General features: G+C 41.7%; 1 protein-coding gene across 1 annotated transcript in view; it reads left to right on the plus strand.

Annotated features, from left to right (window-relative positions):
* The window catches only part of ELAVL4 (ELAV like RNA binding protein 4), a 96,235-nt gene that overhangs the window by 48,877 nt on the left and 23,099 nt on the right, over nucleotides 1-24,259 (plus strand). The window contains exon 3 of the mRNA XM_049875189.1: nucleotides 21,960-22,063. Within this exon, the coding sequence (XP_049731146.1) occupies nucleotides 21,960-22,063 (104 nt within the window). The remainder of the gene's footprint in view (nucleotides 1-21,959; nucleotides 22,064-24,259) is intronic.

Consider the following 24,259-nt stretch of genomic DNA (forward strand, 5'->3'; position numbering starts at 1 on the left):
CATTTTAAAGATGAAGAAACTTAGACTGCCCAAGGTGACTTAGCTTCTAAATGGGAGAGCTGGTACTTGAACCGAGGACTAACTGACAAGTTGTGAGTTACTTAATTTATAGTTTATCTATGGCTGAACAAAAACCAAACCCATCGCCACCTAGTGGATTCCAACTTATAGTGACCCTGTAGGACAAAGTAGAACTGCCTCGTAGGGTTTCCAAGGAGCAGCTGGTAGATTCAAACTGCTAACCTTTTGGCTAGCAGCTGAGATGTTAAACTGACTTCTGCCCTTTACAGACCAACTCACCTTGTATATCTAGGGAATGGAAACTCATGGTACAGGGAAAACATAATTAGAGCTCTGAATTTTTTGTTTTGGAAAATAGCACACTATGCATTTAAAAAAAAAAAAAACAGTGGTTTTGTAATTAAACAGGTCTCTGCCTACCTGAACAAGGAAGAATAGATTTGGAGTGGTTTTCAACTTCTGATATTCTCTCTTCATGAAACACATTTCACGATCTTCAGCTTTATTTTGCAAGCACTGTGTTGAAATGAATGTTGCCTTAAATATAAGCGTAGTTAAAACCCAGCCTCAATTACGCATATTCACGAAAATCCCAAGATATTGATTAGCTGAACGAACTTTTCTACATGCACATCAGAGGGAGATCCATTAGTGGTGGGAAGGGTGGAGGAAGTAGTAGCGTTTATCAGCATATTTTGCTGCTGATTTGGAAAATGTTCTTGGTACAGTTTGATGTGTCTTCTGAATTCAGAGGAAAAGCAAGCAGATTTGCATCTGTCATTTTATTTATCACCTCTCAGCAGTCATCTTATGCATATTCCACAAAGTAGGATAAAAGAATTTTGATTTGTTGACTTGGGGTGGGGGTTGGTTAATATGGAGGGGTGAATGGAAAATTTTTAGTTATGGAGAAGATACGGGGTTAGAAAACAGCCAAATGGGGGCTGCCTTATTAACAGGGGAACTCGGAGATCAGATGTTAAGTGTAAACAGTAAACCAGGTCATCATTTTGCCTCTTATGTCCCCATCAGGGGTAATCAGAGACCCTCCATCCTCTCTAATTAGGACAGGTTGGTAAATGAATGCAGCTGTGAGATTTAGAGTTTGTACAGGTACTTCACGCGTCTTTCAACACAATTTTTTCCCAGGACGGCAATAGTCAGGATTACAGACCAGATATGGTTTTCTTTTGCCGCCGGGGTCCCTTCGCCTTCATCTTTCCTTCCAAATCGGGTGGTTCTGCCCTGCTTCCAAACTCGGGTAACCATAGGAAATTATTCACACATCCCAGGAGAGATGTCTCAAAGGATTTTTACCTAGGATGTGAATCAGGGCTGGGTATTTTAAGGATTTTCTATTTCTGTGCTTTAGCTGACTGTTTGGTTTGCAAGACCAATTCCCTGCTCAACCAACCTCCTCTCCTTCCCCCAGCACACACACACACACACACACCCACACCCACACACACACCCCTACACACTCTCTCAGTCTCTCCTGGCTTCTCTGTAGAATGACCTCGTTGATTGAGACTAGGAACTAAGCAGGAAGGTAATGTCAAACTGAAATTTCCACACATTATCTAAAAATGTAATTCATCCGCTTCAGGGTAGGAGGAAAGTGCTTTCTGAAATGTGTTAATGGGAAATTCATTTGTTTCTTGTCTTCTGTGAGGTGTGGTAGTGGTGACTTCTTTTTTCAGTCTGCCCCCACCCCCATTCCACATCTCCCTTCCTGCTTTAACTGATGAGCTCTCTGTCTCTATCTTTATTCCTTAAAAGAACTAAAGACCTTTAAGCTGCCTTTTTGTTTTTTCTTCATTCCCAAAATTGAGCTTTGATGGGAAAAGATCTTTCTAGTTTGGAGAGAAGATAAAATTCAGATAGAGGCCATACATTTGTATAAGCCTTTTACATTTATAAAACATTTTCATTCAGCCAACAGTATTTATTTAGTGTCTCTCTCTCAGACCATAGAAATATTATTCCCTTTCCTTCTCTTAAATTCTCTATCAGGGTTTGTGAGGAAACCAAAGACAATAAGACAGAATATGTGACCACAGTTTGCTTCTAGTGGGGCCAATCAGTGGGGGAAGCTAGTAGAAAGTATAGGGCCTGACAGAGGCCTGTTGGTCTGGAAGGGTTTGAGAGCCTGCTCATGATATATACTACTACAAATCCACCTTTGCTGGTTTGTGAGATTTTTGTTTGTTTTTCACTGAGGACCAGACCCATCCTTGGTGGAACTGGTTGTTAATTTCATTGAAATGAGAGCACAAAAAGACTCTTAAAAATTCAGTGTCGTTGTAGGTTTGGTTGGAATGCCTACTGTGGGTCAGCTACAGTGCTAGGGATATTATGTATGCATGATAAGTAGCATTAAACCCATTTTACAGATGAAGAAACCAAGGCCCGGGGTCAGTCAGCTGGTGAGTCGGGGTAAGTCTGTCTGACAGCAAGGCCTGTGGTCTTTCTGTCACCTCACCACTCTGTCTTTGCCAAATGAGGCCAAAGCAACATCAGCCATGAGCCTTCTAAGGAGAGAAAGATGACAGTGGGCTGGAGTTCTCAGAGCAAGTGTCTAAGAAGAATGAGTCTTGAACCTGGCCTTGAACATGGTAGAGATTTGATTGTAGGAGACCAGTCCATGCAGGTAAATCAGCATGAGCCAAGCTTCAGAGACATCTTCAAGGGATAATGAATAGAACAGTAAGGACTGCTCTGAGGGGTAAGTGTTGGTAACCACTTTGTGTTGATGAAATAACTGAAGCTCAGAAAGGTTAAGTCATTTATCCAATGTTACAGCTAATAAGTGGTGGAGCTGGAATTTGAACTCAAGTCTGTTGGACTCCAAAGCTTATGTTCCTTGTACTTGGCTAATAAATAACCTGACCTAACACAGAAGGAGGTTGATACTTTGTAGACTTCATATGTTGTCTGGAATTTGAGACTTGTTTATCTCACTGAGGTCAGGTGCATGTTTGCTCAGTAACTCTCTTTCCACCTACTTCAAATTCTTGTTGATTTATAAATTTGGTTTTCTGTTTGGTCCTTATTTCATAGTTGGATGCCCTGGTGAGAAGTGAGGTGTTGATCACAAAGCGGGTATGACTACTTAGGATAATTACTCTACTTCCTGTGGCTGCTAATGGAATTTCTCATCACAAACATCTTGGATTAGATGAAATCATTTTATTGGTGGTGTCAGCATAAGATGTGTATTTAATAATCCTTATATATGCCCTTCACATTTGTTTTCAAAGGCTTTTATATTCAGTACTTCTGTTGTCTCTGTTTAAGTATTCAATATACATTTGTCTATACTCACTGTACAGATGAGGCCCAAAGAAGACTTGAGTCAAGAGCCCTCGGTTTCTTGCTTTCCTCGTTCTTTCTTCTTCCTCTCTTTTTTCTTTACTTTGCTTGTTTCCCTTCCTTCTTCCTTTTTTTTTTTTTTTTTGCCTTCTTATTTATCTATATGCCAGCTTGGTCCCAAAAAAGGATTTGAATTCACTTATAAGGTTATATGGAAAAGAGCTAAAGTTAAAAAATAACCATAGATTTAAAAAAAAAAAAAAAAAAAAAAAACAGGTTAGAGGGAAATGGGCATTGATACGTAAAAGGAGACCAGAAGGAAAATTAGCAAATTGAAATGTGGCTAGATGACTTGTCTGAGAAGGAGCAGACCCAGGACTGACCCACCTAGCCTGGGTTTTTTTACATCAGGGAAAATTGGATGGTGGCAACCTTGGTCCCTTTCTCAGTAGTAACCAGGATCCCAGAGCCTTCCCCCACCGAGTTCTCACTACGCACACTAGCCATTTACTCTGGATTATCAGGACTCTGATTGTGGAGACAGTTGCCAGCTACACTATAGGATGGGATATGAGGCCTGAAGTCACATACACAGAATTTTCCTTTTCTTCTATAATCGCATCTTTCTTATTTAAACCTATGGTGGATTGATCAACTTTTTTTTTTATGGCCAGGGTAGGCAGTGACACAGAGCGGCTGCCTGAGTGGTGTCCCTGTTTTCACGAACATAGGGTGTAAACTATGCCAAGAGGTATTCTGAAGCAGGCCTCCTTGCTTGCTTCACTGAACTGAGAATTGTTAGCTTCTGAGTCTGCTCAGTCAGCCTGCTCACCTCAAACCCGGAAGCAGAGCATGAGGGAACTTCGATGCTCTGCTTTCATCACCTTGCCAAGGGTGCCTGCAGTGAGTTCCGGCTAGTTCTCTTTCACCCAGAGCCCTGAGCTAGACAACAAGCAGGAAACTTGAGCGTTACTCCCATTTCCTGGTCCTGGCCCTGGAAACTGAAACTGGTCCTCAACTGCGTTTTCTCTTCCTAGTGCTCCTTACCAGTCAATGGAGCTTTCCCAATGAGGCGTGCAGGCTGCCCTCTAAATACAAAGGGAGCACATCCCAAGATCTGCTATACCCCCCCAGCAAACACACACATACACATCCCCCAAATGTTTTCCTATCAAAAATACCAGACACCGTGTGTTGAACTAACCAGAATTGAGACAGACTTCGGTGAAAGTCCTGCCCACCCACAAAATAAATGTATGAATGGCCTTGCATAAGCCACTTTATCCCCTTGGACCTGCATTTCCTCAATATACGGTAGAGAAGATAAGCCCTTACCCTGCCTTCTTTGGATGGTACTTGGAATTCAAACCAGATAACACAAATGAAAGCACTTTGTAAACTGGGGGGAGGGGGAAGAAAACAGTTGCCGTGCAGTCAGTTCCAACTCATGACAACCCCATGTGTGTCAGAGATGAGCTGTGCTCCAAAAGTTTTGAAAGTTTTGGAAGTAGATCACCAAGCCTTTCTTCTGAGATGCCTCTGGGTGGATTTAAAGCTCCAAGCATGATAACCACTTCTACCATCCAGAGACTCCTTGTAAACTGACCAAAAACCAAAACCAAACCCGCTGTCATCAAGTCAGTTCTCGACGCATAGCGACTATAAATGGAAAGGACTCTCCTATTTCCTCCCTCTTCTCACAGAAGTCCTATGCCTGGGCCAACAGATAGGTGAAGAGGAGACAGCAAGTGGTTATCTGCTCTTGGTTTAGTCCTCAATTACATAATTCCAAGCAGGAAGTAGAAGGCAGCAAAATGGGAAGACAGGAGAATGGAATAGGAATTCACATTTTATTAAGCACTTGCTAGATGTACGTTGTCCCTGGTTGGTACAGACATTTAATACATTCAGATGGTAACCTAAAGGTTGTAAGTTTGGGTCCAACCAGAGGCACCTTGGAAGAAAGGACTGGCAATCTTCTTCCCAAAAATCGGCCATTGAAAACCCTATGGAGCAAAATTCTACTCTGACACACATGGGGTCACCAAGAGTCAGAATTGACTCAATGGCAATTGGTTATATAGTTAAGTGTCAGTTACTTTATATTTCTTATTTAATCCCGACCACAACCCCAAGAGGTAGATATTGGTGACCCATTCTTTAGATGATGAAACCAAGCTCATGGCTGTGGCTGACTTAGGGTACACAGCTGGTAAGTGGCTAAGTGGGCTGCCCACCTGTGTCTGTCTGACCATTCCCTGCTACCAGTCGGACAGGAAACTTTTACAGAGAGGGTTGCCGTGTTCTTGCTGTTTCATCCTGAGTCGTGAATGTGACTGTGTAGGATGTATTCTAGTAAGTCTCAGAAATAGCTGCAGTAATGATGAACACTAGTGTTGGTGGTTCTGGAAGATTGTAAATGAAAGCCTTTAGTCTGGTATTTGTAAATGTCAGGATAGTAATTTCGGAGATTATCTTAAAGATCAGGCCACTTTTATGAATGGCAACATGATAAAATGGAAGGATCCACCAACTTCTCATTCTAGCCGTAGCTGTGGGATTTTGGGACAGATCAAACCATTCTGTGCCTCCATTTGTTGTGTGTAAAAGGGGGATGCTAATACTGGTTCTTCCCACCTTACTATATGTTGTGGGATCAGATGAGCTGCTAATGTGTTGGCAAGTTGTTAAAGTCGCTCCACCCATTGAGGATATTACTGTGGTCACCTAGAAGGTAGGCCATTGTAAGCAGGGGATTTATGAGGGTAACACAAATACTAAAACCCCCAGTGATTAGCTGGCTTTGCTTTCTAGTCTGCCTTCCAGATGTTTTGTTCAGTTATCTACGTACATCTCAGCAAAAGCTGATTAACTCTCTCAGACATCAGTGTCTAACTGTTATTAATGCTCAAGCTGATCAAATTACAGTGCTACAGATCCTACTTGTGCTGTTAATATTAGATTTTGGATTCCGGTCTATAATGAATTATTTTTCCTCCATGCATTGGAAAAATTGGTTAGCAAAGTTCATAAGAAAGTTTAATTAGCAGGCTGTTTGTGAAAATAGCGGTTGTGAGTCATGGTTCAGAACGAACTAACATTTCTCAGGGTTGAATTTGTTCTTCTGTTCCTTGAGCAACCACATAGGATTCTTGTGTTTGGGAAGCTGGTGCCTGTGTGCTGCCCACTTGAACTACACCATGTAATAAACTACTGACAAAAACAGCAGATTTATAAAACCAGAGAGGAAGAGGTGTAAGGTATTTGTGTGTGTGTGTGTATATATATATATATATATATATATATATATATATAATATGTGTGTCTCCCAAGGGAATAATGTGGACCTCATGTAATCCAGCACTGTGTTAGGCAGGATACCTAGTGATTAAGAGCTAGACTGCCTGTGTTTGCATCCCAGCTTCACCACTTACTACCTGTGTAACCTTAGGTAAGTACTTAACCTCTCTGTGCCTCAGTGTTTTCATTTGTAAGATAGGGATATTGATAGGGTTATTGTAAACATTAATATATATAAAACACTTAGAACAGCACCTGGCATACAGTGGTAATATAATTCTTACAGCAGTCCTCCGAGGTGTAGGAATTATTAGCCCTATTTTATATCTGAAGAAACAGGCTCAGAAAGGTTAAATAACTTGTCCAAGGTCACACAGCATCTAAGTGGCACAGCAAAGTGGAACCCATGTTTGTTTGACTTCAAAGCGTGTGTTGTTTTTTTTTTCAGTTTTTGCCATTATTGAACTTTTTTGTGCTTTAGGTTAAAGTTTACAGTGCAAATTAGTTTCTTATTCAAAGATTTATATACAAATTTTTTTGTGATATTGGTTGTACTCCTCTCATTGTGTCAGCATTCTCCCCCTTTCCCTTTCCACCCCGGGTTCCCTGTGTCCATTCTTCCAGTCTTCCTGTCCCTTTCTGCCTTCTCATCTTTGCTTTTGGCAGGTGTTGGCCATTTGGTCTCGTATACTTGATCTAAGAAGCACATTCCTCACATGTGTTATTGTTTGTTTCATAGGCCTGTCTAATCTTTGGCTGAAAGGTGGACTTCAGGAGTGTCTTCAGTTCTGAGTTAGCAGGGTGTCCAGGGGCTATAGTCGTGGGGGTTCCTCCACTCTCTGTCAGACTAGTAAGTCTGGTTGAATTTTGTTGTGTTTTTCATCTCGCTCTGTCTGGGACCCTCTTTTGTAATCTCTATCAGAGTAGCTGGTACGCTATCTAATTCTTCTTGGCTCACGCTGATGGAGGCTGTGGTTCATGTAGTCCATTAGCCCTTTGGACTGATATTTTCTTGTGTCTTTGGTTTTCTTTATTCTCCTTTGCTCTAGATGGGAAAAGTTTGTATTTTTATCTGCTACACTATACTGCCTTCCAGGGTCATACACCTAGTTAGTTAAATATAGATGCTGTGTGTGTGTGTGTGTGTGTGTGTGCCTGCATGTGTGTACCTGTAAGTGTGTGCTACTGATTGGATGTCCATACAGCTACACACAATTGTGTTTTGTTTTTCCTTGCGCCTTTGGTTCTCCTTGTGAAACTCACTGAGCTCCTTGCATGCTGACTACTCAAACATGGTAAGCTAGAACGAAATTTGTACAACTTGTACTGACATGAAAATATATCGTTTCAGATGTCTGGCCCCACCCCACTACACGTCTCTGTCCTGTATCTAGATTTTCTCAGAAACAAGGCTGTGTGATATCTTCTGAGAAACCGAATTGTTGACAGCTGCAGTGAAAAGAGACTTCAAACATATTCTCTGGTTTGGTCTCCTGGTTTGCCCTTGGCCCTTCTGGTATCTCAGGAACTGTAGCTCAAAGCTGGGGACTAGACAGCCACTACAGTTAGGTTAATTACCTCCTAAGGTAGTATCCAATCCTTTTTAAAGGATAATGTTCATTTGAGAATCTCACTTAAAGTCTTTCTCAAAGGAGTTTATAGGTAATATATATTTTTAAGAGGGGGTCCTGTGACCAACTGAGTTTGAGAAACTAAAGTGAGCCAAGTTTAAAAAGGGTTTCTTTTTATCAGTACTTCTATGAGTCTGTTCTAACAAGCTTATGAATCTTAAAAGAGATGCTGTAATGTATAGCATTATCCAGAGAACCACCGCTCCCTCTCTGGCTTTTTGTTTACTGTACTTTCTGAGTCAGGAGGGAAAAATGGAGCTCCATCAGGGATAAGTTTGGGTGTGGAAGGAAAAGAGGTAACTTAGGAAAGATCTTACCTAATGACCTCCTTCCTTTTGTGAGAAAGCAGTAGGGTTCTCTCTTGCATGTGGGTGGGTAAGCGGAGGACTTGGAATCCTGAGAAAGTCTCACCTAAACCAAGAATAACAGAAAATGGTGCCATGGGGCACCATCTCTCTAGCATCACCACAGTCCCATCAGATAGTCAGCATTTTGGTTGAAAATCATTGGCTTCTGAGCGTGTTCTTGATCTGATTCAAATCATGGGTTTGTTTTGTTTCCTGATTGTCAGGGTGAACTTTCATTTTCCATCGCTTAGAAGTATGAGCTATCAGAGGATATTTCCATTTTTTGATTTTTACAACATTCTTGGATACGTCTTCATTTTTACCTTTACCAGGTATTTGACTCAGTGTAATAAAGCTGGTCATACTTGCTTGGTGTAGCCATTCTCCAAGAAACCATTTGCTTTCTGGAAAATCAAAGCAAATAGCCTTTCTCCTCAATTCCTACCCTATAGACCCATTTCTGCGTGAGTTTTTTTGTTCTTGGATTTCGTCTTGATGGGCGGGGAGGAGTTGTTTGCTTGTTTGCTTGCCTTATTTCTTACCCTGCAAGCTGAATGATGATGAAAACAGAAAATATACTTTTGCTTCTGGTTCTTTTCTTTGTCATGAGTGTTGGAAATTCTTCTTAACATTTATTGGGATAAGCCTAGCTGTCAGACCACTGTCATAAGATTCATGCCTGGTACAGTGAACTCCTTGACAATTGGAACTGGATTATTAGTCTCTGGATCTCACACAGTTATTAATGGTGGAATCAAGCCATTATTTCAAAAATGGCCCACTGACAAAGGTTTTCAGAGAAAGTCATTCTGAGGCTAACATTTGACATCTAACTTACGTCTGTGCAGACAAGCTATTTCATCTTTCATTGAAACTCAAGAATTGTCTTTTACTTAGAGGCAGCTACAATAGATTTATATTCAGTAAATATTATGACGCATCTACTTTGCGCCAAGCCCTCGCATATAACTTATCTCATTTAATCTAAGTCCCAGCATGATATCAGGAGTCTGCCTTTTGTAAGAATGATGTCTAATGGGGATTTGAGAAACCGTTGTTTTAGTGTTAAATAACAGCAGTCGCTTTCACCTACCAACATTTCACACACAGTCTTCTTTGGCCCAAAGGCTAATTACAGTATACGTAATTAATATTAACCTGATAATTTTTTCTACCTGTTTCTTGCTTGCTAAACCCAGATCTTTAACATCGGCTGTATTTCTGGAATCACCTGTTGGTTTGCCCTCTGAATGGAAAGTTTTACCTACCAGACATCCAGACCTTTGTTTCACATGAGAGTAAGCCGACCAAGAATAAAGAATTCTGGTCCATTTTTCTAGCTAGCTGGGAGTTTGCCAAAATCCTCCTCTTTTTGTTTCAATGCATGTTAAAAATATGTTTAAATGTGTGACTATTCCTTCCTGTCTTGTAAGAATATTCTAAACATAATTTAATTTAATGTTGCTTTTTTCAGTTAAGAATCCTTCATTGCCCCTGGGCCATCAGTCTGAATGTGGCTTCTTTTTGTATGACAAATGCCGAAGGTGAGATAGGTGTCACTGAGGTTTCTATTGTCCCTAGAACCTTAGCTAGAAGACTTTTTTTCCTTTCAGTTTGTTTTTTTTTAACTCAGTACTTGATATTAGCTTTTTATCTTATAAATTGCTTTTCTTTCCTGAGCAGACAGAAGAAAAACAGGGTTCAGCTTAGTTCAGCTTTTCTTTTATTGAGGTTTATTATTGAAATTTATATTTGAAGACCTGTCATTTTGAGCAACTTATTTTATAGGATAAACCAAAAGGAAAGCAAAAAAAAAAAAAAACTCCTTTGGTAATTGTTTTTTTTTTTTTTAATGTGTAGCTTTGTGACTGATGCTTCCTACTTTGGGGACTGCTGGAAAGCATTGTATGCATTCTGTGAACTTACATGTGCCTTGCCCCAGGAGCAGAGGCATCGTTTAACATCTACGTGAACTGCTTGGTTGGTATCCTCTCTGAAATCAGGAAACTCCATTAAAAGCCTGTGTGGGCTTTGGAGCTGGGTGGACTTGTGCCTTGGGAACTGAGTCCTCCAGGCATTGATCTCCTTGACTGCAAACAGGAATGATAGTACCTACTTTGTAGGATCATTTTAGGGTGTAGATGAGATGATAGATGTAAAGTGTTTGGTACAATGCCTGGCATATTGGAGATGCTCAAAAAATGATAACTATTTTTGTTACTATTCATTCATTTATTGAATTCATTCATTCATTCAACATAGATTTGTCTAAAGCCTACTGTGTGCCAGACATTGGTCATATCAGGATTAATAAGACCACCTCAAAGGAACTTAAAGTCCATTGAGAAATACATTCAGTTCAAGCAGCTTGTATTGAATGCCTACTATGGGTCAGGCACTTTGCTTGTTGACATCTTCATACCACATGATGAATCTTAACCTCTGGGAAATTACATCTACTTAGGAAGCCAGAATGTAGCCTCTGGAAATAACCCAGGACTGGCTCAAGGTAATTTTAAATACTTTGGGAATTCAAAATAAGAAAGGCTGGGTCCTGTCTTTTCTAATAGTCTTGTTGGCAGAGAGCAGACACACTCTGAAATTTCAGATGCCTAAAGAACATTGAGGTGGATAATAACAACCCATCTGCTAATGATTCTTGAGTCTCTGCCAAAGGTAAGAGGGAGACTTCATATATGCATCTGAGGACAGATTCAACTTAGAAACAGTATTGTTAGTCTAGGTTGATACCAAGAACCGGTGGCTTACTGGAAGTGATGGCTGTAAACTGAGTGGGTGCTCTTTCTCTTAAGGGATGCTCATGTTGTCCTCTTTTCCTAGAATGCCCTCCTCTACCTGTTGCCTTTCTTTGTCTATTGTCTAACTATCTTCTATCAATCTTTTCAAATGAGTGTCAGGCTCAGGTATCATATCCTCCAGAAAACCCTCTGTCCTTCCCTCTGTCATAACACTTACCATACTCTTATCATTGTTGATTCAGTGGACTTTCCTACTAGACTTCCCGACTAGACCATAAACTCCTTGCTTCTTCCCTGATCTTCAGTCTCCTTATCTGTCAAAGAAGGGGCTTAAAGATGATTGATCTTAAAAGTTCTTTCTAAGACTGTTATTCTGTCATGCACAAGACCCAGCTTGCCAGGCACAACCAAGTTGGGAGGTGGGAATGGGATACGTTGGAATATATATTGAAATTAAATGGAAAGAACAAGGACTTGGGAGTTAGTACTAAAAAACATAACTCTCTCAGAGCCTCATGCACACAGTACTATGTCAGGCCAAGTGTTTAGCGTGTAAATGAGCACATGTTCAGGGAACCAGGGCATAGCAGAAAGTATACATGCTCTGGAGTCAGATGGACCTGGCTACCACTCTCTAGATAAGTAACCTTGGGTAAGTTACTTCCTCTGTCTCGGCTTTAGTAAAACGGATTGAAATGCTTCCCTCAGAGGGTTGTAAACATTTAAGTAATGATGTATGTAAAGGGCTTCGCCCCCAGTAGGTGCTCAATAAATAATCCGCATCATGACAACTAACAACAACAAATTATATTTATTTTAGACCCAATGCCTACAGCTAACTTCAGTTTATTCTGTTTTCTACTGAGAAAACATAAATGATGTGGATTACCCAACTCATGCCCCCTAACTTTCTTCTGCTGCCTGATCTACTGTCTCTCCCTCTGGGTCCCCCATAGCAAGCCTACCTCTGCCTTCCCATAACAGCCTTTCAAACATTAAAAGGGCTTTGAGCACTTCTAGAATCTTCTCTAGAATCTTTCTCTCCTCCATAGCCCACAGACTATGAGGTATGTATCTCATAGAACCTGGTTCCATACCTCTGAACAACTTCCTCCAGTAGTTCACTGTTAAACAAAATTCTTCTGCTCTCTCTGGTCCCTTTCTGTTTGGTATCTGGGAGATTCAGGGTAAATATGAATGTGAATAAATAGCATTCATTCATCCACTCAATAGACATTTACTGGGTATCTAACAATATCACGGACCCTTTGGTAGGTCCTTTAGGAACAGAGATGAATAAAACATCATCTGGGCCTCAAGTTGCTCCCAATCTAATGGGGAACAGAGACACATTAAGAGATGGTTTTGAAAGAGAGTGTGTCAGTGAAAATGTGACCCTCAAGACTGAGAGGAGGAAGATGGGTGGTTTTCACATACATCTTATTCACCAGCACATTCGAATCAGCTTGAAGAAAGCAGGGGTGCCATTTCCTCTTTTCAGTCATTCAACAGGTGTGATGGCAGGTTGCTCTCGTGTTCATTTGTGCTATTGCTCCAACATGCCAAGCGTGCTCCTACCTCAGGGCTTTTCCACCTGAGATTCACTCTACCTGAAATGCTCTTCACTCAGATAGCCACGGGGCTAGCTGCCTTCTTTCCCTCGGGTCTCTGATCACATATTACCTTAGCACTGAGGCTTTACCTGACCATCCTATTTAAAACCTGCAACCCCACCACCGCCCTGCTTTTCCCCCTTCTCTGCTTTATTTTCTCCCTAGAATTCATCATCATCTCACAAACTGTACATTTCACTTATGTTTCTTGTCTGTCTCCTCTACTCCCAACCAGAAAATAAGCTCAGTGATGGCAGAAACCAAGTATGTTTTGTTTCATATTCCCAGTAAATGGAACTATGCCTAGGATATAATACATGTTCAGTAAATATCTGTGGGATAAATTAATTTCATGCTTAAATTTAGCCCTCAGGTTGGAATGTCATCCCTCTGATAGGGAAGTCCTGTGAAATTTCTGCTCTGTCTTAAGAAAAAAAAAAAAAAAAGAGCCCGGTTCAAATATCTCTACTTCCATGAAACCTGTCCTATTCTACTTAGTCAGAATCAGTCTCTACTTCCTCTCTGTTCCTATATATAGCTTTAAAAGAAAAAAAATCTCTGGTATATTTATTATTTTTGCTGGGCTGTAATTAGTTCTTATATCTGTCTTTCTCCTCTACAGAATAAGCCCCCTGAAGGCAGGAATACTTTTTGGCCATTTTTTCCCCTTCCTGCATAGCGTCTAGCACTTAGCAGTTGCCAAATATATGTAGAATTTGTGTGCCTATTGCATTTAAAATAAACTTTTAGGGAAACCCTAGTGGTGTAGTGGTTAAGTGCTATGGCTGCTAACCAAAAGGTCAGCAGTTTGAATCTGCCAGGCGCTCCTTGGAAACTCTATGGGGCAGTTCTACTCTGTCCTATAGGTTCGCTATGAGTCGGAATCAGCTCAACGGCAGTAGGTTTTTTGGGTTTGTATTGCATATTATATGCTCCAATTCTAAAAGAAAAGCATCAGAAGAAACATTCTTTGCCTTCAAGGAGGTTAGGGCCTTACTGAGGAGATACTATCCCCATAGGCAACAGTGAAGCCAGTATTTAATGGAGCACAGGAGGGGAAGGAAAAGGAACGAATATCTACTAAGCATCTATTATGTGCCAGGCATTTTATATGCATTATCTCTTTTAATATTCATAATAACCCCTTGAAACATTGTTAACACCATTTTACAGATCAGAATCATGAAGCAGAAAGAGGCAAAGTAGGAACGTAAAATTTTGGGACAAAAAGAAATAGAAATTTTGAGAGCTTTCCCATCAGAGCTTCCCTTTCCTGTTACTATGGGTTGGGTTTGTAGCTTTCCCAGAAACCAAGGCTCAAGGAGGTTAATTTAACTTGGCCAGAGTCGCACAGCAACGAGCTGAAGAACTGAGATTCAGACCCACCTCTGATCACCTCCCAAGTCCCTTCTTTCCATTGTTTCGCATTATACTTTAAACCAATGCTTCCCAACTTTAATGTGCATTTGAATCACCTAAGGATCTTGTTGAAATGCAGACTTTAATTCAGTAGGTCTGAGATGGGGCCTGAGAATCTGTATTTCTCACAAGCTCCCCGGTGATGCCAATGCTGCCGGTACCAGGACCATACTTTGAGTTACTGGTTGCTGTGGAGTCCGTTTAAACTCATGGCAACCCCATGTGTGTCAGAGCAGAGCTGTGCTCCACTGGGTTTTCAGTGGCCGATTTTTTGCAAGTAGACTGCCGGGCCTTTCTCCTGAGATACATCTGGGTGGACGTGAACCTACAACCTTTCAGTTAACAGCTGAGCACGTTAACCATTTGCACCACTCAGGGACTGCTCCATACAATTGCTGTTACGCGCTGCCATCAAGTAGACTGTTGTAGCAAGGCTTTAAACCGTACTTAGTTTGAGGCAATTCTGTGAACTACCAGACAAAAATAAATCCTCTGACTAGTTGACTCTAGTAACACTGGGTTTACCAGGGGAAAAGCCAAGACCCAGACCGACCAACACTGTGTAGTGTGGCCAACACACAGGTGGAATGGGAGGGGTAGAGCCATAGGAGCTTCAGGCCTGAAGGCATCCCCAGGCAGTGTTAAGAAGGGGAAGAGACCCCAACGCAGGGCAAGTGAGTCCTGTTGAGCTGTTGCCCTATGCCAGACACTCTGCTGGCCATTCACAGAGAGGCAAACCAGTATGGAGAGAGAGTATGAGCTGGGAAGCCACACAGTACTGGGTTCATTCAAATCATAGCCCTCAGTCCTTCTAGTTGGTGGGCTTTGGGCAGGTTATTTAACATTTCTTAGCCTCAGCCTCCTCCTCTGTAAAATGGGCCTGAGGATACCCATTTCCCACAAGGTTAAATGAGGTAACATTAGTAGGCCACTTAGCACAGTACCTGGCACTAAGTAGGTGCTGAATAAACCGGAGCTGCTGTTATTCCACTTGTTTAGGTAGTTAATCCTCACAGTGATGCTTTGATTGCAAGGATTAAGGGATTATCTGTATTTTTCCAGATAAGGAAAGAGGCTGATGAAGTTTAAATGACTTAACCAAACTTATACAGCAAGCCTGGCTTATAGACACACACACATTTATATATGCAGTAACAGCCACAGATCTCTCTGACCCTCTTTTGAGTGTGTTCAGGTAGATTCTGAGGCAGCTGACAGCAGGGAAAGGCACCTGAGGACCGGCAGGGACGAGTCCTAGGATTTAGAGTTGGCTGCAGTTGACCCAGTGTGTGGGTTACTGCGATGGAGGTGATCTTGAGAGGACTGGGGATTTTATCATGTGCTCTGAGGACAGGATTTCAGCCTGAGCTAGAGGTTCTAACATCCACAAAAATTCCTTACTCAACTCAGAAGTTTTCATCAACAGCAGCTACCCATCTGGCCACCCCCTCGGGGGCTTGGCAGATGAGGGGAGTGGCTGTTAGGTTTCTGAAGAAGGACTGTTTTTGAAGAGAGAAAGAGCAAGGTATGCAGGTTGGCAGTGCAGAAATGCTGAGGTTCCTTCCGGCCAGCCCTGTGAAGGGACAGTTTTTTGTGCTGCTGCAATTGGCCATGAGAATGTCAGGATTAGGAATAGTCCCCAGGTTCCCAAAGGCAAGGAAAAAAACACTTTTTTCTAGAATGGCTAGAAAAATGAGGGGGTATAATCAGCTGTAATCTCAACACTTTCTAGAATTTGAATACAATAAAAATATTTAGCACAAAAACCGAAAGGTCAGCAGTTAGAATCTACCAGGCACTCCTTGGAAACTCTATGGGGTAGTTCTACTCTGCCCTATAGGGTCACTATGAGTCAGAATCGACTTGATGGCAAAAGGTTTGGTTTTTTTAGTGATGATACAAGTGAAGATAATTTACTTTTTCTAAAATGACTGAAAAAAAGCCTCTTTGAGGTATTTCAGAGCCTCAGGATATTAGAACGTATTAGTTCAAATGGGGTAACTGTGGTAAAAGAAAAGGGTACTAGATTCGGAGTCAAAAGATCTACATCAGGGGTCAGCAAACTGCCTTAAGAGCCTAATCCAGCCCACTGTCCATTTTCCTGAGTAAAATTTGATTGGAACAGAGCTGCACTCATTCATTTACATACTGTGTATGGCTGTTTTCTTTCATGCTGGGATAGCAGAGTTAAGCAGTTGTGACAGAGAACTTATGACTCATCAAGCCTAAACTCTTCGTTGTCTTGCCCTTTACAGAAACTCTTTACTGACCCTTGGCTAGACTAGGCCCCATTTTCTCAGAGCTTCAGTTTCCACATCTGTAGAATGTGGAAACAGCCAGGGTTGTTGAGAGAATCAGACGGTACAGAATAGGTGGGAAAGCGCTCTGTAAACTCAAAATCTCTGTAGAAAGGTGGGCAGGGGTGGCTTTTATTGTTCATCTCATCTGTGCTGGAGGAGAGCTCACTCAGGACATTCTCTGTGTTTTGCTTTCCAGTCCCAGATGTCAGCTTGTCATTGTGTCCTCCCTTTCTTACAAGGGTAAAAGGAATTCCTCCCGTACCCCCTGCCTCCCCCAAACATCCTGGTCGCATGCTTCTAGAAGTGGAGAATTAGTACAAATGTGCACATCCATTCTTTCACCTATCAAATACTTGTTGACCACCTACTATGTGCAAGGATGCAAACTTTTATAAGCCAGCCAGTTCTTGTGGGGAGATGTTTTTGGTTTCTAAGGGGAGATGTTAGATACACAAATTATTATAACAGAATAGAAACGTTGCCTTGTCATAGCAGGAGGACATGTATGTGTGTGTGTGCCTGTGTCTGTGTTACACAAATAAAAATGTTAAGGTTCAGATTTAACAACAGCTTGTAAAAATGTTTTGTTAAAACAAGAACCTTTTTAAGTCCAAAATAAAATGAAGTGCTTTAAAATATAGCCATTGTGTATAACAATTCCCCTTAGAAACTGCGTTCTGAATTATAAGTTTCTTTCCCAAACTGCCCAGAGTGCATTTCCTGCCCATACATGGTAACCGGGAACCCCTCACCCATGCCTGCTGGATAGAGCAATGGGAACTGGTCAAATGGAAGAATTGTAGGCCACCTTGGCATCAAGGAGCCAGGTACTTACTATAGTTTCTGAATCTTGAAGACAGTCCTCATTTTGTAACATTTTATTTTTTCAATACAGATAATTAAATATAACTTCAGTTATTTAATTTTTTTTATCATTCAACTTGTGTTTTAGTCATCTAGTGCTGCTATAACAGAAATACCCCAAGTGGACAGCTTTAACAAAGAGAAGTTTATTCTCTCATAGTGTAGTAGGCTACAAGTCCAAATTCAGGGCATCAGCTCCAGTGGAAGGCTTTCTCCCTCTGCCAGCTCTGGAGGAAGGTACTTGTGATACATCCATCTTCCCTTGGTCTGGGAGCATCTCATCGCAGGAACCTCAGGTCTAAAGGACAAGCTCTGCTCCTGGCACTGCTTTCTTGGTGGTATGGGGTCCCCAACTCTCTGCTTGCTTCCCTTTCCTTGTATCTCTTGAGAGATAAAATGTGGTGCAGGCCACACCCCAGGGAAACTCCCTTTACACTAGATCAGGGATGTGACCTGTTAAGGATGTTACAATCCCACCCTAATCCCCTCTAACATAAAATTACAATCACAAAATGGAGGACAACCACAGAATACTGGGAATCATGGCCTGACCAAGTTGATATTCACATTTATGGGGGGATATAATTCAACCCATGACAACTTGTCATCAAAATAAATTCATAAATTGGGGAAAAATAAAGTTTATTTAAATTTTCCATCCTGAAAATACTGTTGCCATACCCACATGATCAAATCTTTGCTACTGCTGATGAAAGGGAAGATGCAGCTATTTGGAGGAAAAAAAGAAAAGGACCTTATTAATTTCTGGAATCCAGATACACACATATAGACTTAGCTCTGGGCTTCAGACTGGGTCCCCCGGGCCCTCCCTGCATGGCAGCTGTCTTTGTCCCCATGGAAATAGTGTTGATATTCTCATGAATGTGTTTCATCTATATTTTCTATGTACATTTAAGTGCAGAACTGCAATTCCAAAACTCATCACCAATATATAAAAAAAAAACATAGCCACCAGAATTAAAAGTCTTCCTCATTTTACTCTCCCCAACTACTAAAACAGTTTCTAAAAACATGAGACTTGGGTTTTTATATTTTCTTCCTAGGGATTTAATCCTCTAACCCTGATGGCGTAGTAGTTAAGTGCTATGGCTGCTAACCAAAGGGTCGGCAGTTCAAATCCGCCAGGTGCTGCTTGGAAACTGTGGGGCAGTTCAACTCTATTTTATAGGGTCACTATGAGTCGGAATTGACTCGACGGCACTGGGTTTGGTTTTTGGGTTTAGAGTGTTTTAATAAGGATCCCTGGTGGCACAATGGTTAAAGGCACTCGGCTGCTAACTGAAAGGTCGATGGTTCGAACCCATCAGCCACTTCGAAGGAGAAAGATGTGGCAGCAGCTTCTGTAAAGATTAATAGCCTTGAAAACCCCATGGGGCAGTTAGTACTACTCTGTCTTATAGGGTCACTATGAGTCAGCATCCACTTGACGGCAATGGATTTGGTTTGGGTTTTGGGTTTAGAGTGTTTTAAAAGAGAATGTTTAGATCCGTACAGCATTTTTTATGAGACCTAACTGGACTCCTATGGTAGCGAGAGGCACGTGAAGAAAGCCTATTCATGAAGTAGGCAAACCACGGGTAGTTTCATTGTGCTGCCAGTTTATCTCATATCTTTCAATTCACAGGCAAGTTTTTCCACCTAGCCTTCCTCTTGTTCAATGCAGTGTTCTGTGGTAGAGCTTGCAGTTCATTATTTTATATCAAGAAAAATCTCCAGTCGTTTTTTTTCCCCTTCCTTTCTGAAATGATGTTCGTCTGATTTTTAGTTTTCCCAAAAGTGCCTTCATTCTTGATATTAAATGCAGTCTCTCTCTAAACTTAGAGCAGGTGGCAACAGCACAATTATGCTAATTGCAGTCAGGTATTAAGGCGATGGTAGGTTTGGGACAGATACAGGCAGGTGGGCTGATATGACACCTCTTGCTGGCCAGGAGTCCCTTCCCTCTCTTGACCTTCAGAACCTTTCTAGGACTTAAACCATTTCTGTGGGTCTGAGTGTGTGTATTTTCCTTCCTCCAGAGGCAAAGGCCTAAAACAAAGATAAAATGTAGACTGTAGCCATCACAGGCACTCTATTTGAGATTTCAATAGATGGATGACAAATTTTAGAAAGACGGATAGTGTATCAGGGAACAGGCATTGCTGGTAAGCGTGAGAAATTCCTCCACATATATTCCAGCAAGATGATGAATCAGGAACTGTTTCATTACAAGTTAGGTCTGATGTTAGAGTTAATTGGTGAGTGTTTTATTTATATTTTTTCCTATTTTCATTTTAATTTTACACAAATTAAGGTAGACTTGATAGATTGACTGACCACTCTCCTAGTGCTCATAAAAAGCTCATACATAATGTTTATCATTAACATAACTGCTTTAAAAAATGCCCTTTAAAGCAGCTAAATTTGGCGCATGACTGTTTAAAAGAAGCAATCATAAAAATATTTTTGTACGGCAGTTTTTAGAGCTTCGCTTGTATACAAGGTAAATATGACTGAGAAATTTGCATGATGAAAATGGATTTAGTTAGATGATGAGGTGGAGTCAATGAAATTAGTCTCTTGTATTTTTGTATTTGCAAAATGGAGTTTGTCAGAACATGTGGCAGGGTCTCGGAATTCACACACACCTCACCCAGTCTCTCTCACGTAGTGTGTGAGCACACACACACGCACCACTCACATGCCACACATATACAGTGAAATGGAGAGAAGGGTCCCTGCAGCTGGAGTGTGCTCAGCGTTCTCTTCTGATTGTTCAGTTACTAATTCTGGCTGGCGGAGAGCGTATTTGGCAAAGTTTGCCCCTGTCTTTCCTAGTCTCACCCTGTTCTTTCAAAAGCACAAAGGAATATTCTAATGGAAAGTGTTGTCATTTTGGGTTTCACATTTGGGGGACAAATGTGATTGAGTTTCCTCTTGGTTCTCTTTGCTTCCACTCTGATAAAGGATAATAAAGTCACCCGTTTTCTGATCCAGAACCCAACTTGTTTTCCCAGGTTCCCTCCTACAACCAACATAAACACAGACATTTACCAGCAAAACAGAAGCTGTTGGAAAGATTTTTTGGCTCCTGCAATGGGCTCCTGTCACCAGGACATGGCAGACTTTTTGCTGTATTGTCTCCCAGCCCTGGCCCCGGTACTCCAAAGAGGGCTTTATGTAATCAGTCTTTCCTGACATGTGACGTCCTGTCATTTTCCTCCCCTTCGGCTCTGCTGCCACCCACAAATCAATAACATTGCCTGGGAAGTTCAAGCTGGTTTTTGCAGCCACCCCAAGCTCTGTGTTTCTTAAAGGGTATGTCAGAAAATGTAAAGTTTCCTAATGATATTTCTGGCTGATGACACATGGCAGAGCTGATGGACTATTTATAATCAGTGGCACGATTGCAAGCACATTATTTTTATTTCACTTAGGGGGGAGCCCTGTCACTTGCAACCTCTCTTTGCAGACAAAGTTGATGCCATCTCCACCTAAAGTAGCTAAATCCTCTTTGTAGAAGCGTTTGCACTCTCCCCTTTGTGTTAGGAGCTCCCCAGTTCTAATAGAAACCTTCTGTTTTGGGTTTTTTTTTATTATTATTATTGTTCTTTGGATGGGGGTATAATGAGGGCCTGGAAGGATTTGTAGCAACTGCTTAAAATTCTGGCCATGCCTGTATCCTTCACTATAACTGTCTCCAGTCTTTGCTCAGATCCTGCAGCTTCCCTTTGAGGTGGGTGTGGCTAGCGTGACTGAGGCAACAGACACAGCTACTCTGTCCAACACTTGCCCCAGTTTTGGTCCTGAACAGACCTTAGCTATCTTTCATTGAGTACCTCCTGTGTTCTAGGCACTGTGGGCATTTTGTAAACAATATCTCACTTAACCCTTTCAGACCTCTCTGAGGTGAGTGCTGTTATGTCCAGAGTAGAGATGTAGGGGGGAAAAAAGGGAGATTAAATGGCTTCTGTCCAAATTCACACAGCTGGTAGGGAAAGCCCAGGACTCCAGCTCAAATCTGTCCTAACAAATCACACCTGCTCTTTCCACTACCATGCCCTGCCTCCTCCCGACTATGTGCATGGACATAGTACCTGGCATGGATGTGCAGACCCACGTACCCATTCCCAGCTCAGGCAGCTCCCGGGAGTTTAGAAGCAGGATAGAATGAGATGGAAAAATTGGAAAACTCTCACCCTGGGAGTAATACCAAAATGTACTAGACTGTTTTACGTATATATGTATATACATATATATACATATATAGTATAATATATATACTAGAAGAGAATTTTGACTCTCTGCAATGGAAAGTGTTGCCTCTTGAAAAGATACTGAGTTTCTTTCTTTCTCTCTCTCTTTCTCTCTCTCTTTTAATATGTTTCTACAGGACAGAGTTTAGGGTATGGATTTGTTAACTATATTGATCCAAAGGATGCAGAGAAAGCCATCAACACTTTAAATGGACTCAGACTCCAGACCAAAACCATAAAGGTAAGGGGTGATGTGCTGGCTCTGATTTGGGAGGCAACGGTTAAATTTCTTCCCTTTGATCTGTTGAATCCAGGCTATGAGAGAGCTGGAAGTGGTGCTCTTTATTTGGTCAAAGAACATTTACTGGCCACCTGTACTAAGTAGGGACACAGACCAGTACAGGAGAGTGAGATAAGAGCTAAGTTGAAGGAAAGGACCAAGAGCTGTGGGACCTCCAATCCAGAGGGAAGATGGGTGTCAGGGATGACAATCCCACCAAGAGGGCCTGTGAACCTGAGTCTGCAAAACTGGTCAGAACTGAGGCAAAGGAAGAGGCTGAGGCAGAGAAGCCACTGCAGGCAGAGGCAATAGCACATGCAAAGGTGTGAAAATATAGAAAAACATGACAAGCCGAGGGCAGCATATAGGATCATGTGGCCTAATTTTGGATGGGAAGGTAATGAAAAGATGAGGATGGGAAAGTGGGCAGGGGCCAAGTCAGGAGGTGTGTGCCAGGCTAGCAAGCTTGGCCTTTACTTAAGAGTGGAGAGGACCCTCGTAATGAAGACTCTAAAAGGAAAAATCAGTTATAAAGGTGCTAATGTAATAGGGGTAAAATAGGGGTGGATACTATAAAATCGATGGGGACATAGTAAAGGAACAACAGAAAAAGTAACATTCCAGCAATCTGAAAATAACCAGCCCAGCAGATAATATCTCAAGAGGGTATGCTTTTAAGTTGAAAAAGCAAAACAGTTACCCAGAGCCTGGTCCTCCAGATAGAGGCTTCTGAGGCTGGATTGTCCCTCTCAGTTCAGACTTCATGTAGTGGGGATCCTTCAAGAGGTGGTGCTGTTTGCTTCAAGGGCGCCCTTGGGCAGCCTGTGGTGTTCTGGAAGAAACCTGCCTTCTCCTCAGCCCACTTCCCCTTCTTCCCCCACCTCCAGCCAGCGTCCTGTTTGAGGGCAGCTGCCAGCTGATTAACGAGTCCCATCCTTCATTATCCTTCATAGCCTATTAAACCGCGGGAAGTGTCTCCTGGGTGCTCTTATCATCACGACAGCAGGTCTGACGCAAAGTAGGACAAAAGAGAAACCTCTCCCAGAATGGAAGTCTATAGATGGCACCAGCTCTCAGCATCTGAAAACACAAAACCAGAACTTTTTAGTCCAAAGAGCTATTTTCCAACATCCAGACCAACAGAGGAAATCACTGATATAATGCTAGCAGGGAGGTAATCAAAATGAAAACAAAACAAAAACCTTTTCTTTTTGGAATATATTGTGTGAATATCTTTCATTCCTTTTTTTTTTTTTTTTTTTAAGTAGCTTTACTTTGGCAACAGAGTTTAGCTTATTTCTGAGGATGATTGCTTTCCCTGATTTCATACGAGTACACAGTACACACCAAACCCAAAGCCTGTTGCTGTCTGGTAGATTCTGACTCATAGCAACCCTATACGACAAAGTAGAACTGCCCCATAGGGTTTCCAAGGAATGGCTGGTGAATTCCCAACTGCCGACTTTTTTGGTTTGCAGCTGAGCTCTTAACTACAGCGCCACCAGGGCTCTCCATGGTACACGAAGACCCCAAAATGTGCCTGATGCAGGCTGTCTCTGCCTTGGCTTAGAATCAATTTCTGTGAGTTCTCTAAGGGGGAAATAATCAAGAGTTGTTTAATTATGGGGTAGACCTCTGAGAGGCAGGAGGATTAATTTCTTTCAAAGGAAAGCCATACCTATTTTCAAGCATTAAGTAAAGATTGGCTGCTCATGTCGCCTGATTCTTTGATGGGACCGCACCAGGGCGAGAGCTATGTTTGTGGGTTTGAATGATTTTCTGTGCTATCCAGTTCCAGTTCAGCATTCGAGTTTCAGACATTCGCTCTTCCCTTGACCTTGAACCGAGCAAGGTTTTTTTTTTCTCTCTCTCTCTCTCTCTCTCTACAGTTTCCTTAAAACCCAAACTCCTCCCCAAACGGTTTAGGATCAAGTCATCGACCATCCATTCTGTTATCTTAAGTATTCCATGAGTCCCTTGGAGTTTTCCCAAAGTCCGAGTGGACCCAGCTTCTCTAGTTTCATAATGCATCCCCTGGCCCATAATCGCATCAGAAGCAGTGCTTTGTCTAAGTGGATCTTAGAGACAAAAAAAAAAAAACATTGATCGTTTTCTTTCTGGGAAGAGTCAATCTGCTTCCTTCCCTTATCTATCTCC

The sequence above is a fragment of the Elephas maximus genome, chromosome 3 (genome assembly GCF_024166365.1).
Source record: "Elephas maximus indicus isolate mEleMax1 chromosome 3, mEleMax1 primary haplotype, whole genome shotgun sequence".
NCBI classification, from domain to species: domain Eukaryota; kingdom Metazoa; phylum Chordata; class Mammalia; order Proboscidea; family Elephantidae; genus Elephas; species Elephas maximus.